Raw genomic sequence first — 24,141 nt, 5'->3', positions numbered from 1 at the left:
CCCTGGCTCTTTAAAAAAATTAAAAAGTCCACAGGGTTTGCAAAGGTAGGGAAAAAGTTCACTTTATTACCATCATTTTCTGTGTCTAGCCAGTTTGAGCTACCATTGCTTGAATTGCCTTAGATGATCATAGAGTTAACGTTGATTGAGCACATCTTACGGACTAGTTACTGTGCACACGTATACCACACTTAGTTCCCGTAGCGATCCCGTGAGAGAACAGCGTTGTCCTCACTTTGTCGATGAAGACAGGTTTGGGAGCTACATAAACTCAAGAAACAAGCCGGCAGTGGGTAATAATGCAGGAGCCTTTGGCCTTGACCCACAGCCCAGGCTCTTCCCCGGGCTGTGCGCCTCAAAAACACTGCCACGGGTTCTTGCCAAGTGGTTTCATTGTGTTTAAACTTGATTTGACTTAAACCAGTTGAAACCAGTTTAAACTTGATTTGACACACTTTTAAGCCAGTTGTACTTGGTAATGGCCTATCATTGACTTGAAATTGGTAAGAATAGCTTGAAATTAGCTATGGTCTTCTTTGGGTCCATTTATTCAGAAATAGTTCTGTTTTGTTTTGTTTTTTTCTTTAGATTTATTGGAAGGGGGAGAGGGAGAGTTTATGTATACAGATGTATAAAGTGCCAGCAAAGATCAGAAGAGGCCATTGCATCTTCTAGATTTGGAGTTACATGTGCCTGTGAGCTGCCATGTGGCTGCTGGGGACCAAACTTAGGGCCCTCTCCAAAAGCAGCAGCCAGTGCCCTTAACTGCAGAGCCGTCTCACGGGGCCCATGCTTGGTTTTGATATGGGTTCTGTCTGGAGATCCAAACAGGTTCTCATGCTTGCCTGGCAGGCTCCTTACTGACCACTCCATCTCTACAGTTCCATGTCTCCACAGCGTCTTGGAGTGACACTTCCGAAACCCTAAATATCCTGTCTCTTAAACCACCATCCACTTTAGCATCCATATAACTTTATAAAACCATCCTTCCTTATCCTGTGAGACAGCCTTCCCTAGCTCCCCCCCCTTTTTTTTTTCTAAAACAAGGTCTCATAAATATGTTTTCTTGGCTGTCCTGGAACTCAATTACTCTGACCAAGATGGCTTCCAACTCACAGAGATGTGTTTGCCTCTGCCTCCTAAGTGCTACCATTAAAGGCATGCCACTCCCTTTTAGTAATACTTTGAAGCCCCTAAACTAACTTGCTCGTTCAGTGAGTGGCCTTTACTGATCACTACCGGTCAGTGACTTTCAGCCTGAAGAAAAAGGCTTCCCCTTGATTATAGAGCACCAGTTCTCAACCTTCCTAATGCTACAACCTTTTAGTGTTGTGGTGACCCCCAACCATAAAGTAATTTTTGTTATAACTTCATAACTGATTTTGCTACTGTCATGAGTAATGTAAATATCTGAGTTTTCCAGTGGTCTCAGGCAACTCTTGGAAAAGGGTTTATTCAACCCCACAGGTTTAGAGCCCCTGCCTGACATAGCGTGTTCTCTGTTCATCCCAGCACCTGGTTCACTGTGTGATCACTCATCCGATCTCCTGGACTGTGGTGAGCCCTGTCTCTTGGAGCATCACAGTACAGATGGGAGGTTGAACACTTCATTATCGAGGAAGAAAGTTAAATGGCGAGTGAGCTAATAACATGGTCACATATGCCATCCAAAGAATTGCTTTCCCTATATATAGACTGTAGGTAGTCTGTTTTTACCTCAAACGATAGACTCTGCCTGGGAAATAGAAGACTCGCTGCCCTCCAGACTTTGCCTCTCTCACTTTATTACAAACAAAACCTGGTTCTGCTTGCCCTACCAAGAAAACTTGTTCTGTTGGATATAGAGATGATTGTAGATCCTCTGTGTCTACTGAGACCCTCTCGAGCGAGGGCCAGGAGAGCCACAGACTAGAAAACACAGAGCACATCACCCAGTAGCCACGTCTACAGAGGTTTTGTTTCTGCCACACTGGGACCAAGCCTGGAATGGCGGGCGTGCTAGGCAAGCACTTTACCACTTAGCTATGTTCGGCCGGTCAGGATGGGGCGCCTTACTTTTTTCCCTGGTGAATTTGTCTAGAGCACAGAAATGTTAAGGAAGACCCTGCCCTGTGGGCTATTAGGCTAACTCTGAGAAGAGAGGAGACTCCTCCTCCCACTCAGTCTGGGTGCTGGGGGGGGGGGCCCTGGGAGCCGAAAAATGGGGGAAACAAGGGGAGAATGTGGAGACTGAAGCAGAAACCGGTTTGTGTCACTGCTAGGCTGAGCAGTACTGAGAACTCAGAGCTGACAGTTGGAGTGGACGGCATAATGGGAGCACGAGGGGAGTGGGCACAGCTCACTCTCTTCACCCTCCTCCCTGGCTTGGCATCTGGCCGTTAGGCATATCCAAGCTGATTTGTGCTGGAGAGGCTCATCTGGGAAGCAGGAAACGGACAGTTGTGGGGTTTGTATTTCCATCTCAGAACCCTTCAGTCTCTGTTCTTTAAGCTAGTTCTTACTCCTCTCATTCTTGACAACGGAGTCCTCACCTTACTTCTTCATCTCCCACCCTAAAAAGACCAACAAAATCTCTTGTGGTCTGGAGAGATGGCTTATCCGGTAAAGGGGTTTGCCACCCAGCCTGGCAACCTCAGTTCCATTTCCAAAACCACATTGTGGAAGAAGAGAACTACACGTGTACACACACACATCACACAGACACATACACATAGACCACCACACACACACACACACACACACACACATATACTATATACACATACCACACACACATACATACCACACACAAAGATGCATACCACACATACAGGTACAAACACTATACACATACACACACACACACACCACGCAAGCATACCGCACATACATTACACACACACATGCACACATATATCACCCATACAGATAATATACCACACACACACATACAGATACAACACCACCCACTTATACACACACATACACCACACCCATTTCACACACACACAAGATGTGAGGGAAGAAAAGCAAGCAAACTTGTCCAAGGCCTTCATTGCTACTCCCCAGGACTGACTAAGGCATTACTTCCCACACTGTTGGAGGACAGATCTGTTGTCCACGGTCCCTTTTTTCACTTTCCTAGACCCAGAAGCCACAGTCAAACTGTATGAATAGGACCCAGATCAGAACATCTGGTTCTGAGCCCAGATCTTCCTGCTACTGATTTGCGAGGGAGTGTGGCCCAATCTTTTTCCTCTGTGGACGGGACTATGCAACAGCATTTCTGGGGGCAGAGCTCTGTTTCAAGTGCACACCCCACCCCTCAGTGGAACTTTTAAAAATATTATTCTTCACCTGGCTAATTCAGTACTTTCAAGACAGAGGCAGGTGGATCTCTGAGAATTCAATGCCAGCCTTATCTACGTAGAATTCCAGGTCAGCCAGGGCTACATAGATCCTGTCTAAAAATTAAAAACAAAATTATCTGTTTATTCTCAGGACTGGAACGATGACCCGGAGGTTAAGTTGCTCTTCCAAGGGCCCCTGATTCAATTCCCAGCACCCACATGGTGGCTTAGAACCATCCATACCTCCAGGTGTATGAAGTCGCATGACCCAGTCCCATGGCCCCTTCTTGCTTCTGTGGACCCTGTATATGTGTTGTTCACAGACATACATGCAAAGGCAAAACATCCTTACACAATAAAATGAAACATTTTAAATGCTTTTCTTCCCTCACATCGTGTGTGTGTGTGTGTGTGTGATGGGTGTGGTGTGTGTGTGTGTATAAGTGGGTAGTGTTGTATCTATGTGTGTGTGTGGTATATATCTGTATATGTGATATATGTGTGAACGCGTGTGTGCACGCGTGCGCGTGTATGTAATTGATTTGGCCATATTTCTCCCAGTTTTCTCTCATTTCCTTTCTCTTACTGATGAATCTCCCTTCTCAGTACCCTTCCTACCTTCATGTCCTATGTATGTATGTACATATTGTATGTACATATGTATGTATGTATTTTTGTGATCCACTGAATTAGGAAAAAGTATATAATACACACACACACACACACACACACATGCATGAATATGAGGGAGTCTGTGCATGTGAATGCAAATAACCCCGAAGAGAGGAAGCATCAAACTCCCCTGGACTTGGACTTACAGGTGGCTGTGAGTCTCCTAGTGTGGGTGCTGGAAAACAAACTCTGATGTGGGTGCTGGGAGTCAAACGTGGGTCCTCAGGAGGAGCAGCCCATGCCTGTAACCACTGCTCCACCCCTCCAACCCTGACCCGCTTAAGTAGGATTGCTTACAGGAACATAGGTGCGGCTTCTTACTTGAGCAAGGACATCTCAGCAGAGCCAACACCACGGAGGACTGGGACTCCCTCCCCCAGCCTTCAACTGCCTGTACCTCTCAGTTGCATCTCAGGAAATCACTGGTGTTCCTAATTGCCAGATGGGAAAACTGAGGCTCTGCAAGCACATCCCTGGAGTAAGGCGAGGACGCTTTGTGCTAACACCTGGACTCCATCCAGAGAATCTAAGAGCAGCGCCTTTCCTGCACTGTGTATACAATCCTCCCTAAAATAGCTTTCATTTTATGGAGCACGTGCTATTTTCCAGGAACTGTGCCCAGCACTTTGCATCCATTTATCTCCTTCAATCCTGGCTCTTTCTCAGGATCTCACCTTAAACATCACCTCTTTGCCTTGTTTTCTGGAAGTTTCTCAACAACTCTCCCCTCCCCCACCCCCACCGCCTTCCTCACAAGCATAATAAAATCCTCCCGTCCATTGACTGTCTGTGATGTCTTCCTCTCTGTTTTTAGGTTTCTGGAAGATTGGCTCTTCCCTGGTGTAGTCCTTGTAGGTGCTCAGCATCTCATGGCTGCCTGGCACACAGCAGACACGATAAATACTTATTAAATAAATGAATGAATGTTAGCACATGCCTGGACTATATGTTCTTCCTAACTGTGATGGGCAGATTGAGAAACCAAGGCACGAGGACGCAATAGTTTGCACAGAGCCCCAGAGTCCAAGAATGATAAAGAACATGGAGTCACACCATGTAGGGAGAGCCTGACTCTTCCTTAACCATGCTGACAGGGGTCCTGTGGATGTTTTTCAGGCTGTGGGCCTGAGCAAGAAGGAAGGCTTTTGGCTTGTTCTGACTCTTCTTTCTCCATGAGATTGCAGAGGTTTGGACCCCCAAGGAGGCCAGGCTGACAGGATTAGAGGAAACAGCTGGCTGAAGCCCCATGTCCTGCAGGAGGGAGCTCACATTCCCCAGGGACTCTCGAGGGGGCAGCTCAGTCACATTCCAGGTCAGTCATTTTCCTGAGCCCAGATGTTTGCTAATGAGCTGGGGAGAGGGGCATTCAGCTCTTAGCTCTGGGCCCCACTTTACCTTGGCCCCAAGAGACTGGCCCAGGGCCAGCAGGCTCTGGCCATGAGCCCATGCCCTGTGCCAGCCAGGCCTGCCTGGGCAGCTGGAGCTGTGCTGCCAACCAGGTGTATCTCCTGGAGCTTGGAGACTCTGACTTGACAGGTTCTGCCTTTCCTGCTGGGGCCCCATTATCCTGGATCCCAGGGGTGCATCATCTCAACAGGAGGGGCTCTGAGGCAGCCAAGAGTGTGTGGTGAGCACCATGGGCTGTGCAATCAAATCTAGCCTTTGTCAGCCACTATTAATGTAATCTTGTGTGGGGGTGGTGGCTAATGATACTTCTGTTCTCACTAGTACAATGGGAGCAAGGGGATTATGGGAAAGAGTAGATGAGATACAACAGACTGCTTAGCTGGGTATAAAACAGTAGCTGCTAAAAGATACTGAGTTCTTTCCTAGGCAGGTCCTCTGTCCACACTGAAGCTTCCTGTCATCACTACTATGGGATATAACTCAGCTTCAGATCCTATGTCCTCGATTAGGTGTCTAATTTGCTCTGGTACCTTCCTGTGTTTGAGAGGGTGCTGAACTGTCCTGCCAAGGGTGTTGGCTGGGATTCCAGCCTTCTCCAATGGTTGTATGTGTGATTTGACAAGCATATTACTCCACAGAGCTTCCTACAGGGTGGGAGTAAGTCCTTTCCTATTTGCTTGGCTTCAAAATTACATTTATTTATATATTTAGTTAGTTAGTTAGTTATGTAGTTAGTTAGTGTGAGTGTGTTTGTGCTCACACTTGTGCCATAGCACACATGTGGGGGGGGGTCAAAGGTCAGCTTGCAGGTGTCAGTTCTCTCCGATCTTATGGGTCTTGGGGATTGGACTCACGTTGTTAGGCTCAGTTGTCAGTGACCTTACTCACTTAGCCATCTTATCAGCTCCTGTTTTGTTTGAGTCAGGGTCTCACATTGCTCAGGTCAGCATGTAACTAGTAGAAGCTGGTCTTGAACTCCTGGCCCTTTAGTCTCTACCTTTCAAATGTAGGGATTACATGTCTGCTGGGAATGGGTTGGGCTCTTACAGAATCTACAGAATGTAGACATCCACTCTTATCCTGTCCAAGGTCTGAAGTGAGATGGCTGGCAACCTTTGGCTGTAAAATGGCCTACACATGCCACAATGTAGCAAGGCTGGGTTCTGCCAAACCTTAGCTTCTGCACTTTATAACTTTTTGATGAACTACTCAAGTTGTCTCTGGGCCCTCTGCATTTATTAAATGGGAGATAACACGGAAACAAAATGAAGGGCTCTGCCCTCAGGGAGCCGATGGAGAAGATCATAAAGAGAGATTAGCACGAGCAGATATGTATCCCAGGCTGCAAGATCACTCCTGGAGGAGGAGGAAGTGTACGTCACCTGAGCAGCTTGGGAAAGTTTTCCACCTGGTAGATGAAGGATGCATTGAAAGGGAGACGAAGGGCGGCAGAAAACTCTAGGCTGAAGAACAGCACAGCAGCTAGGATTGAAGAGCAGATCGCCTGGGGCAGCCATGGTGTGGCCACTAAGTCACTAGGAGGCTTTCTTGCCACTCCCCACTCTCCATGCTTGGCACCTTGGAGACATCAGATGAGCAGGGCTGAGTGCATTCAGGCGTGTGTAACTGATACGGATAGGTCTCTAAGTCTGGACATTTTGTTTGATGGTGCAGTGGGCTATCACCTTCAAGGAACAAAGGCGCCCCAATACCGTCTTTCTCTTCTTTGTACGGTGGCCTGGAACTTGCTATTTTAGTTGACTGTGGGCCTTGCGTGGGCACCACTAGACCCAGTATAGAGGATGCTAGGGATGGAGGTCGGGGTTTCCTGCATGCTAGGAAAGCACTGCTATACTAAGCTACAGCTCCAATCCAGAGCACTCTTCTTACACCAATAGACCAGGCTACACCAGTGCAATCCACCTTATTGGATTTAGAGAGCTAGCCTCTCCCTGAGGGGAACCGTGCTGTCCTCTTTTCAAGGAGCCCTAGTGAGTCTGTGTTTTGGCCTCTCAGCCCTTTCTCTGGATGCTCCGGCTAAGTTGTTTGGAGGCAACTGAAGGTCAAGGGGCAAGGACACAGCGGAGATCAGAACTCAACCTCCCGAGGGAAGAACAGGCACAGCGTAGGATGGATCCCGGGTGTTGGAACCCCCAATAGGTTGGAGCGCCACACTCAGCTCGTGTCCAAAGCCAGGCTCCCACTCCAAGAGTTCCAAAGACCCACTATTGTCACTCCAAGGCCTGGCAAGATCTGACTGCCTAGAAAAGCCAGGCGGAGGGGAATCGAAGCCTGGGAAGCGGCCGGACGCTTGGCTCGTGCCCTTTCATCCCTGTCCCGGCCGTCGGGGAGCGGGGCCCATGGCTCGGGCGCCCCTGCTCACGAGTGGAGGGAGCGGCCCTCGCTCGCTCGCTCGCCCGCCCTGCCCGCGCGTCCCTCCCCTCGTCGCCGCTGCCCCCGCCCTCACTCCCTATTTGGAGCTGAGACACCCTGACGTCGGAGGCGCTCGGCCCGCCGCTCCCCCGCGCCTCGCGCCCGCCCGGGGCCGCAGACGGCCAGCAGCGCAGCCCAGCCGAGCCTCGCGGGGCCGCCCCAGCCCGAGGACCCCGGGCCTGCGACCCCCGCGGCTCGCACCCCACTTTCTAGGACCCCCAGGAGGACGCGCCGCGCTCCCCGCGGCCGCCGCGCGCGGTAAGTCTCGCCCGGGCCCGCATGCCGGAGCGGGGCAACCGGAGCCCCTTTGCTCCGGCGACCCGCAGTGTCCCCCGAGTCCGGCAGTCCCTCTCCGCTCCCCTCCAGCTCGCGACCCTCGTGTTACGCAGCCCGGCGGCCAGCCAGGCGCCTCCGATCGCCCGCGCTGGGGACGTGGGCGCGGCTCCCCGGTGGCCAGGGGGCACCGGCGGCGTCCGGAGCCGGTCGCCAGCCGCGCCCCGGGGCTCCGTTTCTTGTAGGAGTTTCACCGCCAGGACTGAGAGTAGGAGGGAGAGCGTCGCCCGGCAGGCGCCGGGCAGCGCTGGTACACTGGACTCACGCGTCCTCTGGATCTATCCTGGTCCCTTCTTAGCTGCTGCTCATTTGGTCCCTGTCTCCCATCCACAGGTTTCTGGCTCTCCATCGCTCCATTTCCTCTCCCCCGTGCTTTTTTTATTCTGTCCCTCTCGCCTCGATTTTCACTTTCTCTGGGCTTGTGTCTCTACTTTCGTGTTGTCTCTCTGTTTTCTCTCGGTCGCGCAGAGCCTCCCGACCTCCACTCTCCAAATCAAAGCATCCTGCCGGAGCTTCTGAGGCGCGGTCCCCCAGCTGGGTTCGTGGAGAGTGCCTCTGGCACTACAAAAGACCCCAATTCCTCTTCTTCCCTGCTCGAAAGTCTGGCCGGTGTCACCCACCCCCACTTGCAGGGGCAGAGAGGGAGAGAGAACAAGCGTGAGCGCCCGCCTGCCTGAGCTAGCTGGCGTTTCCAGCGGGGAGAGCCTTGTAAGCATTCCACCCCAGTGAGGCAGTGTTCACCGCAGGGCTCTGTTGCCGGCCACCTGCCCTCCAGCCGGCTCTGGCTCCCGGGCCAGGCGATGATCTTTTACAAGCGTCACTAAAGGGGGCAGCTGCTTGCCTTGGCCTGGCTGGGGGTGGGGGTGGGAAGTTGGGAGGCATCAAGGGAGAAAGCCACATTTCCAGGCTTTCCAAGGCCTTGCCCAGCTGGAAGCCACCAGCCTGCAACTCGGAACACCCCAGGAAAACAGCCTATTGGCACAGGCTGAGGGTGGGGAAATAAGTTGTCAACAGGCAGCCCCCCACTCTTTGTCACTGAGCAGCCAGCCTCCTGAGACTCCCACGGATGCTGGAACTATTTGGGCGGGTTTGCCTTGACTTAGAGCCAAAGAAGAGACAAGGCCGGGGCGTTTCCTTGGTGACCCCCCACCCCTCTCCACCCTTCCCTGAAAAGCCAGACCTCTCTCCTGGGCCTGTGTGCTGGAGGGGTAGACAGGGGAGTGGATGCTGTATCTTAGCCAGAGGTACAGCCTCCTTAAAGTGAAATTTCAGCTCCTTCCTCCTACTGGCAACCCCAGGGGTCGGAGGCTGCGGGGTGGGCAGGGTTGTTGGTGAAGTCTGAGGGGAACTTCTGTTGAGCAGATGTGTAGCTCTGCCCTGCAGCCGGTAGTTAGCATACATTTGTTTTGGAGACTTTTTCTGGTCTATGGGCATCAAGGGTCTGTGGGGCCTGACTGTTTGCATAGGGATACCCAGAGCTGGGCGGTGGAGCTGCCTGGCCCTAGGAGGTAGGCCTGGATGGCATGAGACAGACCCTGGCTATCAACCCACCGCACAGTTTGTTCAGGCGTCGCCCTGGAGCTGAAGGAAGGAAAGCCACCCTGTGGTGCTCCTGGGGTCATGGAATCCTTGTGGCCTCAAGCAGCACACTGGAGCCAGACTCTCCCCAAGGGACTCTACTAAGCCAGATGTTCCCAGGCTATGCCGACGTCTATTTCACAGGTGGTAAGTAAGTGTGAGGCTTACAGAGGTGAAGTACAGGTCACTGACACGGTCGATATGAACAGCCCTGCCCCTACGACACTCATTCCAGGATACCGCTCTCCCTCCGCACCCAGGAATCCAGAGCCGAGCCCGACCAGTGTGAGCTGGACCTCGGGCCTTTACACTGCTTTGCCCACTCCCCAGCAGCGGTTTTTCAGTTGATCCATTCAAGGAAGTCCCTGTACCCATTCCAAGACCTGGAGGGTTGCCCCACCCTGCTGATCCCCAAGCCCAGGGCAGCGGCCACAAGCACCACACCCTCTCCACCAGCCGCATGCGCAGTGGGCACCAGGCATAGCCTGTTTTCTCGGCAGCTAGATCTAGAGGGGCTGTACTTCCAGGGGTAGAGTTTGGTGAGGTCTTGCCTCAGCTCCTGCCCTGGCAAGTAGGTGTGTTGGTGACACTTGGCAGCTTGTGAAACCGTTCCCAGCCATCCTGCTGCTTGCTTAAGTTCCAACTCAAGGTATCCACTAAATCCCTATCACTTGGCAGATGCTTCCCGGATTGAGAAACACCAAGGATTAAACCGGATCTGGAGGGAGGAACAGAGGCTAAGATGGATAAGAGGCCCGGGGTGAGGGCAAGCCTTTACTCATGGTGACTTCCTGAAGCTGTAACCCCACAGTGACAACCCTATACACACTCTTCAGTTTAACGCTTACAGCTGACTGGGGCAGTGGCCTCTACTGTTCCCATATTACAGATGAGAAAACCGAGACACATAAACCTTCAGGTGGTTGAGCTGAGATCTGAACCTGAGAGGTAGTTGTGGAGAGTGGAGGAGAGACTGTGTGTGTGCGTGTGTTGTAAGCCTGGGTGTGTGTACAACCTACCTTGAAAATCCTTGTGGGAATTGAATGGTCCTGATTTTTCATATTAAGCAAAAGAGGAAATGAGGGGCCAGGCATTCAGTGTTTTATGACTTTAATCCTAGCACTTGGGAGGCAGAGGCAGGCAGTTCTCTGTGGGTTCAAGGCCAGCCTGGCCTACATAATGAGTTCTAGGACAGCCGGAGCCACAAAGTGAGACCCTGTCTTGAAATTAATAATAATAATAATAATAATAATAATAATAATAATAATAATAATAATAGGGGATGGGGGCAATTATTCCCTCCACATTTCAAGTCACCCCTTTGCTGTACAAAAGGCTTTTGTGAGTGTTATTGGCGGTAGTTAAGTCCTTGAGAGCTAAGTCCCATCTTGCTACAGGCATTAGAACCCAGTCGTGTGACCAAGGGGACGCTGTCAGTCATGACATTAAGAGGCCTTCTTTTTCTGGGAATGGTGTGTGTCTGTGTGTGTGTGTGCACTCGCGAGTGCACATGTGGGTATAGCTCCTGGCTGGACCTCAGAGTCATGTGGGGAACACAGATAGACAGCCTGTTCAGGCCATACCCCTGAACGGATTGAATGGTCTTTGGTGTTTTGATTCTGCAGGCTAGGCCCCGGGCTTCTATCTCCCTGGTGAGTGTCAGGGCAGCTGCAAGAGTCTGGCAGGTGTGCTGAGAGCTCAGCCCTGTGTGTTCACAGCTCCGCCCCTGGCATTCCTGAAGGGCCCTGTCAGTCAAGGGAAGCTACCACAGTGCTCTCTGCCCCCTTCCTGCCTGGGAGAGATGGGCAAGTCTCTTCTCGACCTGTGTGAGATGCATGGGTCACCCTGTGGGGGCTTCCTTTCTGCATGAGTGCCAATTCAGGGAAGGCAAGGTGCTCCCTGTGGGGAGCTAGAAAGAAAGCCTACCCCTGTCAGAATCTAGAACCCTGGGAGAGTCACTAGAAATATCCGCCCCATCCCTGGGTCTGAGGTGTGGCACCTGTGTAAAGTCCACCTGCGCTAAAGATGGCACTGAACTACAGGCGGGACACTCCCCTCCCACACCCAGATCCCAGGAACCAGGTTCGCTGTGACCATATGCTCATCTTTGGGGCTCTCACTCTTGTCTATGGAGCCAGGTTTCAGATGAAGCAGTGGCCGAGCACCAGAGTTCTGACAGGGAGAGGAGGGTTCTATCCCAGCTCCCCGCTCCCTGGACACCTCTCTCCCCATTTCCCCTTCTCTCATTTCCGTGAGCCTTCTACCCGCACCCACCTGCCCGGTAACTGCCAGCCCACCTGATTTGCTCAGGATCAAGCCTTGGCTTTTCCTACTGTCAGGACATAAAAGCTCACACAAATTCCAGCTGCCCTGCTCCCTACACCCCATGTATTCCTGTTCTTCATGTAGAAACAGCGGCTGCATTAGACCCGCATGTTATCCCCTCTTCTGGTCTTTGTTTTAGCAATCAGGAGATTCCTCCCTCAACCTCCACCAGTACCCATCTGTAACCCTCTGTTCAGCCCAGAATTATGGCCTTCCACCCCCCTCACTCAGCCACATGTCTGCATTTCCCCTGTGGGTAAATGTAGGGCCCTCGGGCTCTACCCTTGAGATTCTCTCTCACCTTCCTCGAAGGTACCCAGAAAGGGAGTGTCAGCTACAGGGAATGAAACGGCCCACAAGAGGACATGGCTCTTCTCTGGTGCTGGAAGTGTCTTGGGACAAGCTCTGCAGAGCCTGGGTGTTGATTGGACAGATGACTGACTGACTCCGGTCCTGCCCTGGCTCTCTGGCACTCTGTGTGACCTTCAGGGTGGAAGCTATGAGAAGCTGGGTGAGGCTCTGAGGGCCCAGGAAGGGAGAGTCTAACCACTGTGTAGACAGACACGAGCCACTGAGTTGCTGGTTGAGAACATAAACAAGTGAAATGAACAGAAGATGCGGTGGTAGGCAGGTGGAGGGCACCATGGTCTCTGGGTAGGGTGTGAGCGGTAGAGGAGGGGCTTTCCTAATGGCAAATTTTGCCTTCCTTCCCACATTGCCCAGCTTTACTCATGGTCCTGGAAAGTGAGGGTGGTGGTGGGTGCTGGATGCTGGTTACTGAATGGGTGCTGGGTGCTGAGTGCTGGATGTTGGATACTGGGTGCTGGATGCTGAGTGTTGGATACTGGGTGCTGGATGCTGAGTGTTGGATACTAGGTGCTGAATGCTGGGAGTTGGATGTTGGGTATTGGATACTGGGTGCTAGATGCTGGGTCCTGGGTATTGGATGTTGAATGCTGGGTGCTGGGTGTTAGATGCTGGCTGCTGGGTGTTGAATGTTGGGTATTGTATAATGGGTGCTGGATGCTGGGTACTGTCCTAGGAACATGCCAGCTCTGGGAAGGAGCAGTGTTTCTCCTTTACACAGGGAAGTAGGCTGTGAGAGATGAAGTCTTTCTTACAGCCACACAGCTCTTAGGCTGCAGAATCTGAACACTGAGAACTCCAGGGACAGCGGGCTGGTCTACTGGTGTTCTGGCTGCTGTCCTGGGGAGGTCAAGGGTGATCCCAGTGTTCTGCTGCCAGGCCCTGGTCAGGGTGTGGTGGGTTGGGGCATACCACTCTTCTGAAGGGTATGGCTAATCCTAGTTCCCCATGGGCCATCTGAAAAGGAAGACTCGTTTCTCCTTAACTTCTGCCAGCTCTAACAACAGAGACTGCTCTCTGGGCCAGGGACACTGCAAATGTCCCCTTATCCTGTCTCCAGGTAGCTTTGTGGTCAACCTCCAGGCTGATCTTCACTTTAGCCAGTCCCCATGTTGTGGCAGCCTTAAGCCTCACCCTCTCCGAGTTCTGGGTCCAAGTCAGACTCCCAAATCCATCTTGACTGCTGTTGAGACTCAGCTCAAACCTCAAACCTAACTCCTACTGAGACTTTTGCTTCCCTTCCTACCTGGGTCTTACTCACTTCCTGCCTGTCATGAGCAAGAAAGTGTCACAGAGTCAGGTGACACAGCAGGGACTTTCTGATGCCTAGAGAGGCTAGCCCCGCACAGGGAGGGCCCTGGAGTTCTGGTCTTTTTCTATGGGTTCTGGACCGCTTTAGAAGGCCAAGGTCATACATTGGCTCAGGTTAGTTCCTGGGAGTGGGAGGAGGGGGATGCAGGGGCTCTATCGGGAGCAGGAGGCTGATGCTGTTGAGTTGCAGTTAAGGAGTCCAGTCAGTTCCTTTAGGGTGTGCTTGCTCTAAGAATATAGGTTTGCTGTAGATCTTGTTGGTGAGTTTGGATTGTGCAGATCACAGCAGAAACTTATTGGGGTTCCACTCCCTCAGTGCCCCTGGATTCTCACTGTCCCCTCCATAGATACTTTTCAAAATACCTGCTTCCCCACTCCTGGTACCTGGCTTACAGAGGACTAGAGGAATACATCCCTGCTCCTCTGCCCCACAGGCAAGCGCATCCAGGCCCCTCTGGGGACTGAACTAAGACACAGTTCCCAACTGAGCTGGGTATAGTCCCTGGCTGAGTCTATCCGAACCACCCTGGGAAAGCGTGAATCTTATCGCAGCTGGCAGCTTTCACACTGTAAGTCCCCAGGGAATTCTGAGACACTATCAGGTGTGAAAGTGCCATTTATTTTACAGGTGGAGGACAGGTAGAGAGGAACTGAGACTTGAAGATGGAGGGTCACAAAGCACTAGACAGACAGATCCATCCCTTTCTTCAGTGTCCTGTCTCAGAGGGGTCAGGGGGATGGAGCCTTTGGAAGCACTTTCCTTGGTATAGGTCTCTCTGAACTCCCCCGTCCACTATTTCTGAGGTGTGTGTGGGGTGGGGTAGGGGATTGGGTGAAGCCTACAGAAGATAAAGTTGGGGAAGGTGGCAGAAGTCCCCCTCTGAGTGTTTCCTTTAAACACAGACTTCTGTCCTGCAGCGCCATCTAGTGGCTGACTGGGAAATTTAGTGTTTTACTCCTGAAGCAGAGAACTCTGTAAATAGTCTGGGGATAATGATGTGTGCTACACCCTGGTGGAGAATCATAAGAAGAAACATATCTGAGTGGTATAGAGTTGAGTATCGATGTCTTTTTAGGAGGCATGGACAATAGCCAGCCGTCTCTAAGGCTGTAATCAAAGGATTACTTCGGGTTTATAATTTGAGGGATTCGATCCAGAGCCGTCGTGCAAGCTAGGCAGACACTGTACCACTGAGGGGCATTCCCAGTCTGACATTAGTAACTATCCTACTGAGGACCGTTCAGTCTCCCCAGCGCTGGCAGGTGCGATGCTACATATAGCTGCTTCTGACGTTTAGAGAGGTCTGAGGTGTATTTGGAGCTGGCCATAGGGTAGGTGGGATCAGGAGAATTAGGAGTGCAAAATCATCCTTGGGTACAGACTTAATTGAAGGTCAGCCTGGGCTACATGTGCAGATCTGACTTTGACTCTTGGGATCAGAGTCCATGTTTGGAAGGCACCTCTGCTCCTGAGCACCTAACCTCCGAGGCTATACTGCACCTCACCTGCCACCTGTGTTTAGTTCCAGGGCTCCGGAGGTGACGGGCACAATGCTTTGGGTCCTGGTGGGGGCCGTCCTCCCTGTCATGTTGCTGGCTGCCCCGCCACCTATCAACAAGCTGGCCCTGTTTCCGGACAAGAGTGCCTGGTGTGAAGCCAAGAACATCACGCAGATTGTGGGCCACAGCGGCTGTGAGGCCAAGTCTATCCAGAACAGGTGGGCTCTGCAGGGAGGAGGAGGGTGAGGACAGGGACCGAGGGAGCCTTGAAGACTTCCCATCCCTGGAGATCGGGGCTCAGTGACATCTCCTCCCACAGGGCGTGCCTAGGACAATGCTTCAGTTACAGCGTCCCCAACACCTTCCCGCAGTCCACAGAGTCCCTGGTGCACTGTGACTCCTGCATGCCGGCCCAGTCCATGTGGGAGATTGTGAGTACAGCTGCCCAATCCCCGAACTGTAGCAGCAGGACTTGGATACTTACCGTGCGTGCAGGCTGCAGAGTTCTACTGCTGGGGATACGCATGGGGTCCTTGCTCCAGGGCTTTTCAGTCTGACACCAACCTGTAGAAGATTCTAGATACGTCTGAGGCTCCACCCATGTCACAGACATCACAGTTCTTCAGTCTCCACACACTGTTACCAGAATCTATGCCTTTCTCTGCCCCACTCAGCCCTATTGGTTGGGCTCACCAGTTTCCTGGCATTATCTTAGAACCTGCCACCTCTTCAACAGCTTAACACGTACCAAACTCACCTCACATTAGCCCTTTTACCTGCTCTGTTCTTTCCACCCCAGGATCTTTGCATATGATCTTTGCTTTGCTCTGAACTGCCACCCCTCCACCTTCCCCCTTTCTTCAGCTAGTTAACTTCTACTGGTTCGTGGCTCTTGGCTCAAGTATTATTTCCTCAGGGCACTCTTTCAAACCCTCTGACCCAGTCAAGTTGTGCCATAGGCTCTCAAGCCCTGTGTGCCTTTGCTTTGGGCAGTTGTCACATGAACAGTTTTCCCAACATATCAGACACCTGAGCTCCACCTACACCTGTGCCCCACCTGCACCTGTGCCCCACCTGCACCTGTGCCCGCGGTCATGGAGTAGATGCTCTGTAGAAGAAAGGAGGGGGAGGGAGGAAGACAGTTGGAAACAACTCTACAAGGCAAGAGTTGGGGTGCTAAGGGGGTTGCTATAAAGTAAGCCTCACTGTGTCGGGAGCTTGGGATGGAGCTCAGACCCAAAAGTTGCCCAGAAGTTAATTGTGCAGAGTTTGGAATCAGTGGGAGGATGGGTTGAGCCAGAACTTTCTATGAAGAAGGAAGGACATCAGCCAAGTCTCTGGGGGCAGATCAGGCAGTTAGAGTTACTGTTGGTGCACCAGGGTCTGGCATGGTGAGGTCAGCCAGGACCAGCCTGAAGGTCCTGAAGACCTGAGAAGAGCACAGTGTGTGTGTGTGCGTGTGTGTGTGTGTGTGTGTGTGTGTGTGAGAGAGAGAGAGAGAGAGAGAGAGGGAGAGAGAGAGAGAGAGAGAGAGAGAGAGAGAGAGAGAGAGAGAGAGAGAGAGAGAGAGAGAGAGAGAATTTACACCCACTCCTATGCCCGGGGGAATGGGTAGGAGGGGTAGGGCTGTGTGTAAGAAGATGAGAGAGGGGGCTGGAGAGATGGCTCAGTGGTTAAGAGCACTGGCTGCTCTTCCAGAGGTGCTAAGTTCAATTCCCAGCAACCACATGGTGGCTCACAACCGTCTGTAATGGGATCTGATGCCCTCTCCTGGTGTGTCTGAAGACAGTGACAGTGTACTCACCACATGTAAAATAATCTTTCTTAAAAAGTACATTAAAAGAAGAGATAGAGGAGGAGAAGGGAGAGAAGGAGGAGGAGGGGGAGGAGGAGGAAGAGGAGCCCTTGCAGGGGCTCAGTCCCCTCGTGCCCCTCCAGATGGGTTCACAGAGCACACTGGGCTGTTGCAGGGTGGATTTTTGGTTCCCAAAGATGTGTTGTTATTCCTGGGGTCTCTCCACTGCCCAGACTTCAGGAAACATCCCTTTTCTTCCTCCTGCTCCTCCCAGGTGACCTTGGAGTGCCCTGGCCACGAGGAGGTGCCCAGGGTGGACAAGCTGGTAGAGAAGATTGTACACTGCAGCTGCCAGGCTTGCGGCAAGGAGCCCAGTCACGAGGGCCTGAACGTCTATGTGCAGGGTGAAGACAGCCCGGGCTCCCAGCCTGGACCACACTCCCATGCCCATCCCCACCCTGGGGGCCAGACCCCTGAGCCCGAAGAGCCTCCTGGAGCCCCTCAGGTTGAGGAAGAGGGGGCTGAGGACTGAGGGCCCCCAACTCTTCCTCCCCTCTTGTTCCCTGTGGAATGTCGGTCCCACCCTCCAGGGAAGAGGGAGGGGATAGGCAGAAGCCCCCCTCCCCCTTTGGCACTGGATGGACTTGGAATGCTGCCTGGTTGTCATGGAGATCTGAAGGGAGGGGCTGGAGCCAAGCTGCACAATTTAATATATGCAAGATGGGGGAGGAAGCAGACAGACATCCGCAGGACTTTTCTTTTGGAAGGTGAAGTGTGGTCTTTCCTTTCGGCCTTCTAGAGAGATGAGCCCCCCACCCCCACCCGGGATAGAGAGGAAATGGGCTGAGCTGCTGAGGATGAGTGAGATCCTCAAACAGGGCAGGCCCAGGCCAGGACCCACACAACTGATGGGGGCAGGATCCCCAGTGATGGGTCCAGAGTGGGAATCAAGTCCTTTGCTGAAGGACCTATGTGGGAAGACCGCTTGCAGAGGTCGGAAGCTCCAGTCCCATAGGTTTCCCTAACGACCTCCCTCACTCCCCAGTGCCAGGGAAGTAACCCCTTCAATGGAGTGGCTTAGGAGTCAGGCTGGGGCAGGACCCTGCTGACTCAAGTGCCAGAGTGTCACTGAAGAAGAAAGAAGATCCCTCCCATCTCTCCCTCTGGAGATCTTAGCTCTCTGCTCCCCGTGTTCTGGACCCTTTAGGGAAGTAGCTGCAGCCAGCCCTGCTGTCTTTGGGGCCGGTCTTTCTGAAAGAGGTGATGGTCCATCTCCATCACCTGGGACCATAGTGGACAGGAGGCCCCTGCATAGGGCCCCCACTGACCTCAGCTTTCTCTAGCTCCCTAGTCTAGCCACTCCTCCTTCCCAGCTGCACTTTAACCCTAGGGCAGGGCAGGTGGCAAGGAAGGGCCCTCTGTCCCCTGATATGCTGGTACCATTGTTTGTGTCCAGGGGATGCCAGCTCACCTCCCTGGGGGTGCCCCGGCCCGTGGCTGTTCGACGAGAGCCTTAGAGCTTGTAACTAGTAGCCATCTCCCCTGGACCCGAGTGTTTTCATGAATAAATACCTTCAATGCCTCTATTCTCTTCCTCGTGGACTGGCTCTCTGAATCCAAGCTGGTTGTGGGCCCAGGGATGGAGGCTGGGTTTGGTCTGGGCAGTGCGGGTCACCTCCTCTCTTGGGTTTGTGTCTGCATTTCTGCCTTGCTTACACGTGGCTGGACCTAGCCAACTAGATCTGGACACTTGATCCCTTGGGATCTCTCTCGCCATCTCTTTGCTCTCAGTGACCCAGCATGAGCCTTGGTACTTGTCACCAGCCTGGGCCAAGCCCCAGAAAAAGATGAAACAGATGAACCCCCAAATCAACGATTACAAATGAATATAAGGTTGTACCCATGCGCTAGAAAGTTCGCACAGAATAGATCATCTTACCCAGCCATTTGGATCCTGTCCTTTTTTTTTTTTTTGCTTGGTGCAGAGAACTTAGTCATCTCTCCAGGGCCATCTTGTTAAATGCCACCAAGAATCAACCCCAGACAATCTGGGCCAGCATCCATGCCAAGTTTGGCATGAGCATTCATTCAGCAGCTTGCAGTGGAACTCGCTCCTTTTCTCTTCAGAGTGCTCTCCATTTAGGCTGTGGGTGTCAACTTGACCCGCAGCAGCTCACAGGTCTCCCGATGTCACTTCAACGTGGCAGTCACCGGCATCACCAGCAATGAATTTGCTCCTAGAGGTCCCCAGCGCTGTACCTCTGAAGCCCCGTGCCTCGGGTCTGAGAGCTGTCTTGCCAGCAGCTGTCTTTCTCTAGGGAGCTTCTTAGCTTGTGGAAAGATAATTCACGGAGACAGTGGGGAGACATGCAGTGGAGAGACTACTGACAGGCTGCTGGCACACCCTGAATGGCAGCCGGAGATGGGAACGTAGGCTCTGCGGAGCTAGGTGTCAGAACGACTTAGGGTAAATGGGAAAAGAGAAGCTGGAGACCAAAGGCCTGAAGGCAGCAGGACGGCTGGCCGGTGGCACCGGTACAACGGCCAGCAATTTTCTAGGGGCAGTGCGGTTGGAGAGGCTAGGCCAGCTGAGAGAGATAGGGACCTAAGGAAAATCAACCTCTGGTGGGATGTGGACGTCTTGCCAGGGAGAGGACCCAGATCTCAGGGATGAAAAAAAAATTTTGTGCGTATGCACCTGGGGGTGCACAGCGACATGCACAGGCCAGAAGACAACTGTGAGTGTCATTTCTCAGATGCCATTCACCTTGATTTGGGGACAAAGTCTCTCTCTCTCTCTCTCTCTCTCTCTCTCTCTTTTTTTTTTGGTTGTTGTTGTTTTTTTGAGACAGGGTTTCTCTGTATAGCTCTGGCTGTTCTGGAACTCACTTTGTAGACCAGGCTGGCCTCGAACTCAGAAAACCACCTGCCTCTGCCTCCTGAGTGCTGGGATTAAAGGTGTGCACTGCCACCGCTCGGCCGGGGACAAAGTCTCTTATTGACCTAGATAGAACTTAGCAAGTAGGCCAGGATAGTTGGTCACTGAGTACCAGGACTCCCAGTTTCCACCTCCCCAGACCTGGAACCTGTGCCACCACACCAGGTTTATGTGTGTATGTGCACCCGCATGTAGCCACATGTTTGCCATTGTGTCCATGTAGAGGTCAGAAAACTTTTGGGAGTTGGTTCTCTCCATCATGGGGGCACAAGATATTGAAAGATTATCAGGCTTGGTGGGAAATGCCCTTACCTGCCATCTTACCTTCCCCGTCCCCAACATCAGTGTGTGTGTGTGTGTGTGTGTGTGTGTGTGTGTGTGTGTGTGTGTGTGACCAGGTCTTTAGCCTAGGCAGGTTACGACTGTGACTCTCTTGCCTCTATTTTTGGAGTGCTGATACTACAGCGGTGTGCCACCATGCCCGATTTATCTAGCGCTGGGGATGGAAGCCAAGCCTTCATGCATTGAGGCAAGCACTCTACGAATGGGTTGACCCTATTCTCTGTCTTTGGGAAGATGTCGTTCTAGAGCCTAGTGTTGATTTAAACTTGTGGTCCTCCAGCCTCAGTCTCAAAGGTCCTGGGGTTACAGGTATGTGCCATCAAATTTGCAGAAAATAGAATTTGAGAAATCTCACGAGCTGCATCCACTCGAAGTATTTGTGTACATACATGTATATGTACATGTACATGTACATACATGTATATGTGCATGTATGTAGTATGTATGTATGTGTGTGTGTGTGTGTATGTGTGTATGTGTGTGTGTATGTGTGTATGTATGTATGTATGTATGTATGTATGTATGTATGTATGTATGTATATATATATGTATGGGGTAGTGATTTTAGAGTTTTGCCTCCACCAAGCATGAACTAAGCCAATAAGAGAACACAGCAGCTCCTCACCCCTTTGCACAAGCAGTGAGGGCTTTAGCATCTTTACAGATTAGCAATCGAGACAAGATGGCTGCCTCGCTAGAGCTGGCTTCCCAGTCTTGTTTGGGACCGGCTAGCAAATGGTCCTTCCCCTGCTCCTGGCCTCTGGGCAGATCTGCACCACCTGGGTTCAAATCCTGGCAAGGTCACTTCGTGACTTCGATTCTCGAGAGATCACAGAGTGGGAACTATTGCTCACGGTCAAGTCTGCTCTCAGGGTGACGGTAGGCTTGCTGTGAGCTAGTGCACACGGCCAGCTGGGAGCAGTGACGGGCATTAGGTCATACCTCAGGAAGCATCAGCTGCTGTGATCATGGAGAATGAGTGACAGGCCCACATTTTGAGCAGCTGCATGGATGATTTGTCTGCTTATTCATTCTCTCATTAGACAGCAATGTATTAAGAACCCAGACTTTGGGCCAAAATAGATGGCTCAGCGGTTAAGAGCACTGGCTGCTCTTCTAGAGATCCTCAGTTCAATTCCCAGCAACGACGCGGCAGCTCACAACTGTCTGCAACTCCAGTTTCAGGGAACCTGACGCCCTCAAACACCAATGCACATAAAATAAAAATAAATAAATTAAAAAAAAAAGCAACTAGACTGTGCTCGTTACGGTTTAATAGTGAACAAAACCCAAGACCTGCCTGTGTGGTCTCCCAGCACCTTCAGCAAGAGCAGCTTCCAGCAGGACTCACAACCTGCACAGCTCTTGGCTTTCCCCTCGGTGTAGTGGGGAGCTGTCTTGGTCCTCTGTGTCTCCGGGAATGGAGAGTGCAGCAGGCGTCTGACTTCCTGAGATAGTTGGTCTATTATCCAAGGTGGCATTACTGCCTGCCTCCCTCCTAGAGAGAGGCAGCTCACCATGGCTGGGTGCAGCTAAGAAAGGGTTAAACATTCTCAAAAGTCCCTTTGCACCTGTGGTCGCTAGGGAGGCCTCCGCTTTACCATCCATTCCAGGACACAAAGGACAAATGAAGAACGTCCTTAAGTTCCAGGTATTAACAGTGTGACCACAAGGTGGCCCCCAGGGCCAGTCTTAAATATAAACTCACTTCTTTTTCTTTTTTCATTTTTTAAGTCAGGGTTTCTCTTGCCCTGGCTATAGACCAAGATAGTCTTGAACTCAAAGATCTGCCTCCCTCTGCCTCCTGAGTGCTGGGATTAAAGGTGTGGGCCATCACTTTTCCGGCTGAAAAGAAACTTTTTAATTATAGCATAGTGCAGATCGTAATATAACAAACATGCGTGAAGAATTGGTCACCTGGGATTAGCAAGTGTTAAAATGATCATGTTTTTAGGGGCTGGAGAGAAGGTGGCTTAGTAGTTAAGAGCACTTACAGAAGCATTTAGTAGTTAAGGGCTGCTCTTACCGAAGTTCAGTTCCTAGGGACCACATGGTGGCTCAAACCTGTCCAGTTCCAGGGAATCTGATGCCCTCTTCTGGCCTTCCTGAACACTACATTATGCAGTGTACATATATTCCTACAGGCAAAACAGCCATATACATAAAAGTAAGTAAATAAATAAGTAAGTAAATAAATAAAGCAGTCATGTTTTGTAAGCTGCAAGGAAGAGTCTCAAATGGCCATCCCATTTGCATCTCTGCTGTCTGATATCACAGCATGGAGAACTGAAGAGTCTTTTGTAGCCCCGCATGGTGGTGATGCCGCTAACCCAGTCCTCAGAAAACTGAGCTGGAAAATGGAAAAGCTGAGGCTAGCCTGGGCTACATAATGAGACCTTGTCTCAGAAAAACAAGCAAGCAAGCAAACAAACCAAACACATGCAAACAAGACCCATTCCGAGGAGACAGCTGATCTGGAAGGCGCCTGCAGTTAAACCTGATGACCTGTGTTTGAGCTCCATCCTTGGTACCATCTGATAGGAGAGAATGCCCGAAAGTTGTCCTCGCTCCTCTTACACACACACACGCACACACACTGCAACACACACACACACACACACACATGCACACACTGCACCACACACACAGAGGCACACACTGCACCACACACACACACACACACACACACAGAGGCACACACTGCACCACACACACAGAGGCACACAGAGGCACACACTGCACCACACACACACACACAGGCACATATTGTATCATAAACACAGACACACAGGCATACACTGCACCACACACACACATAATACATACACACACAACACACACACAGGCACACATACACACACAGAGGCACACACTGCACCACACACACACATACAGAGGCACACACTGCACCATACACACACAGACACACAGGCATACACTGCACCATACACACACAATACACACACACACACACACACACAGAGGCACACACTTCACTATACACATACACCATACACACACACACACACACACACACACACACACACACACACACACAGGCACACACACAATTCCAAAACAAAAGAAACCCTTTGCTACAGGATTGCAGAGATGGCTCAGTGGTTAGGAACACTGGCTGCTTTTCCAGAGAAGCTGTGTTCAATTCCCAGCACCCACATGGCAGCTCACAACCATTTGTAGCTCCAGTCCCAGGGGATCCGATGCTCTCTTCTGGCCTCCACAGGCACCAGACATACATGTAGGCAAACAATCGTAGGCAGGAGAAAAAATAAAAGAAGAAGAAGAAGAAGGAGACGGAGAAGAAGAAGAAGAAGAAGAAGAAGAAGAAGAAGAAGAAGAAGAAGAAGAAGAAGAAGAAGAAGAAGAAGAAGAAGAAGAAGAAGAAGAGGACGAGGAGGAGGAAGAGGAGGAGGAGGAGGAGGAGGAGGAGAAACCTTTGCCAGCATTATAGATCAAGTAACAGATTATGACGATAAGCCCTGATTCCCATGCTGCAAACATATCTCCTGCTGCTGTGTTAGGCACACCAGGGCTATGAGAGGCACCTCAGGATGAAACGCCAGTGAGAGACACAGAAGCCAACAGCTAGCACCGACATAGGACTGTCAAGCTGTTGGAGCACACAGTGTCATCTAATCTCCCCTGACACCCCGTGAGTCAGACACGGAATTCTGCTAACTGTGGCTGGAGAGAAAAGAAGGCCAAGGGATCAGCCGCCACCGGCCCTGAATGCGCAGAACCTACTGAGCATCAGAGCTGGGATCGCAAGTGGGTCTCTGACGCTCCATCCA

The 24,141-nt window shown here is 51.6% G+C and overlaps 1 protein-coding gene across 6 annotated transcripts; it reads left to right on the top strand.

The window, feature by feature from the left end:
* The first annotated feature begins 7,799 nt into the window (after positions 1–7,799).
* On the top strand, positions 7,800–18,635 carry Nbl1 (NBL1, DAN family BMP antagonist). 6 transcript variants are annotated; one of them, XM_030253300.1, is made up of 6 exons: positions 7,800–8,099; positions 8,643–8,882; positions 9,733–9,899; positions 15,278–15,472; positions 15,574–15,685; positions 17,324–18,635. In XM_030253300.1, exons 4-6 carry the CDS (start codon positions 15,306–15,308, stop codon positions 17,579–17,581), a joined length of 537 nt encoding a protein of 178 aa, XP_030109160.1. In that variant the 5' UTR covers positions 7,800–8,099; positions 8,643–8,882; positions 9,733–9,899; positions 15,278–15,305; the 3' UTR covers positions 17,582–18,635. The 6 variants fall into 6 exon arrangements, with proteins under 6 accessions (XP_030109160.1, XP_030109159.1, XP_006538688.1 ...); XM_030253299.1 differs by having other exon boundaries at positions 7,922–8,099; positions 9,641–9,899; XM_030253301.1 differs by having other exon boundaries at positions 7,969–8,099; positions 8,508–8,882; positions 9,641–9,899.
* Positions 18,636–24,141: the final 5,506 nt, after the last annotated feature.

Source organism: Mus musculus, chromosome 4 (assembly GCF_000001635.26).
Source record: "Mus musculus strain C57BL/6J chromosome 4, GRCm38.p6 C57BL/6J".
In the NCBI taxonomy this organism is placed as follows: domain Eukaryota; kingdom Metazoa; phylum Chordata; class Mammalia; order Rodentia; family Muridae; genus Mus; species Mus musculus.
The sequence above is the reverse complement of the archived record's forward strand: the minus strand, read 5'-3'. Positions and strand labels throughout refer to the sequence as shown.

Bases quoted from the DNA above. Each gene is read 5' to 3' on its own strand.
- Nbl1 (XM_030253300.1), top strand. From the start codon at position 15,306: ATGCTTTGGGTCCTGGTGGGGGCCGTCCTCCCTGTCATGTTGCTGGCT. The intron at 15,473-15,573 runs GTGGGCTCTGCA...CTCCTCCCACAG, and splicing joins GCCAAGTCTATCCAGAACAG to GGCGTGCCTAGGACAATGCT. The intron at 15,686-17,323 runs GTGAGTACAGCT...TGCTCCTCCCAG, and splicing joins CCCAGTCCATGTGGGAGATT to GTGACCTTGGAGTGCCCTGG.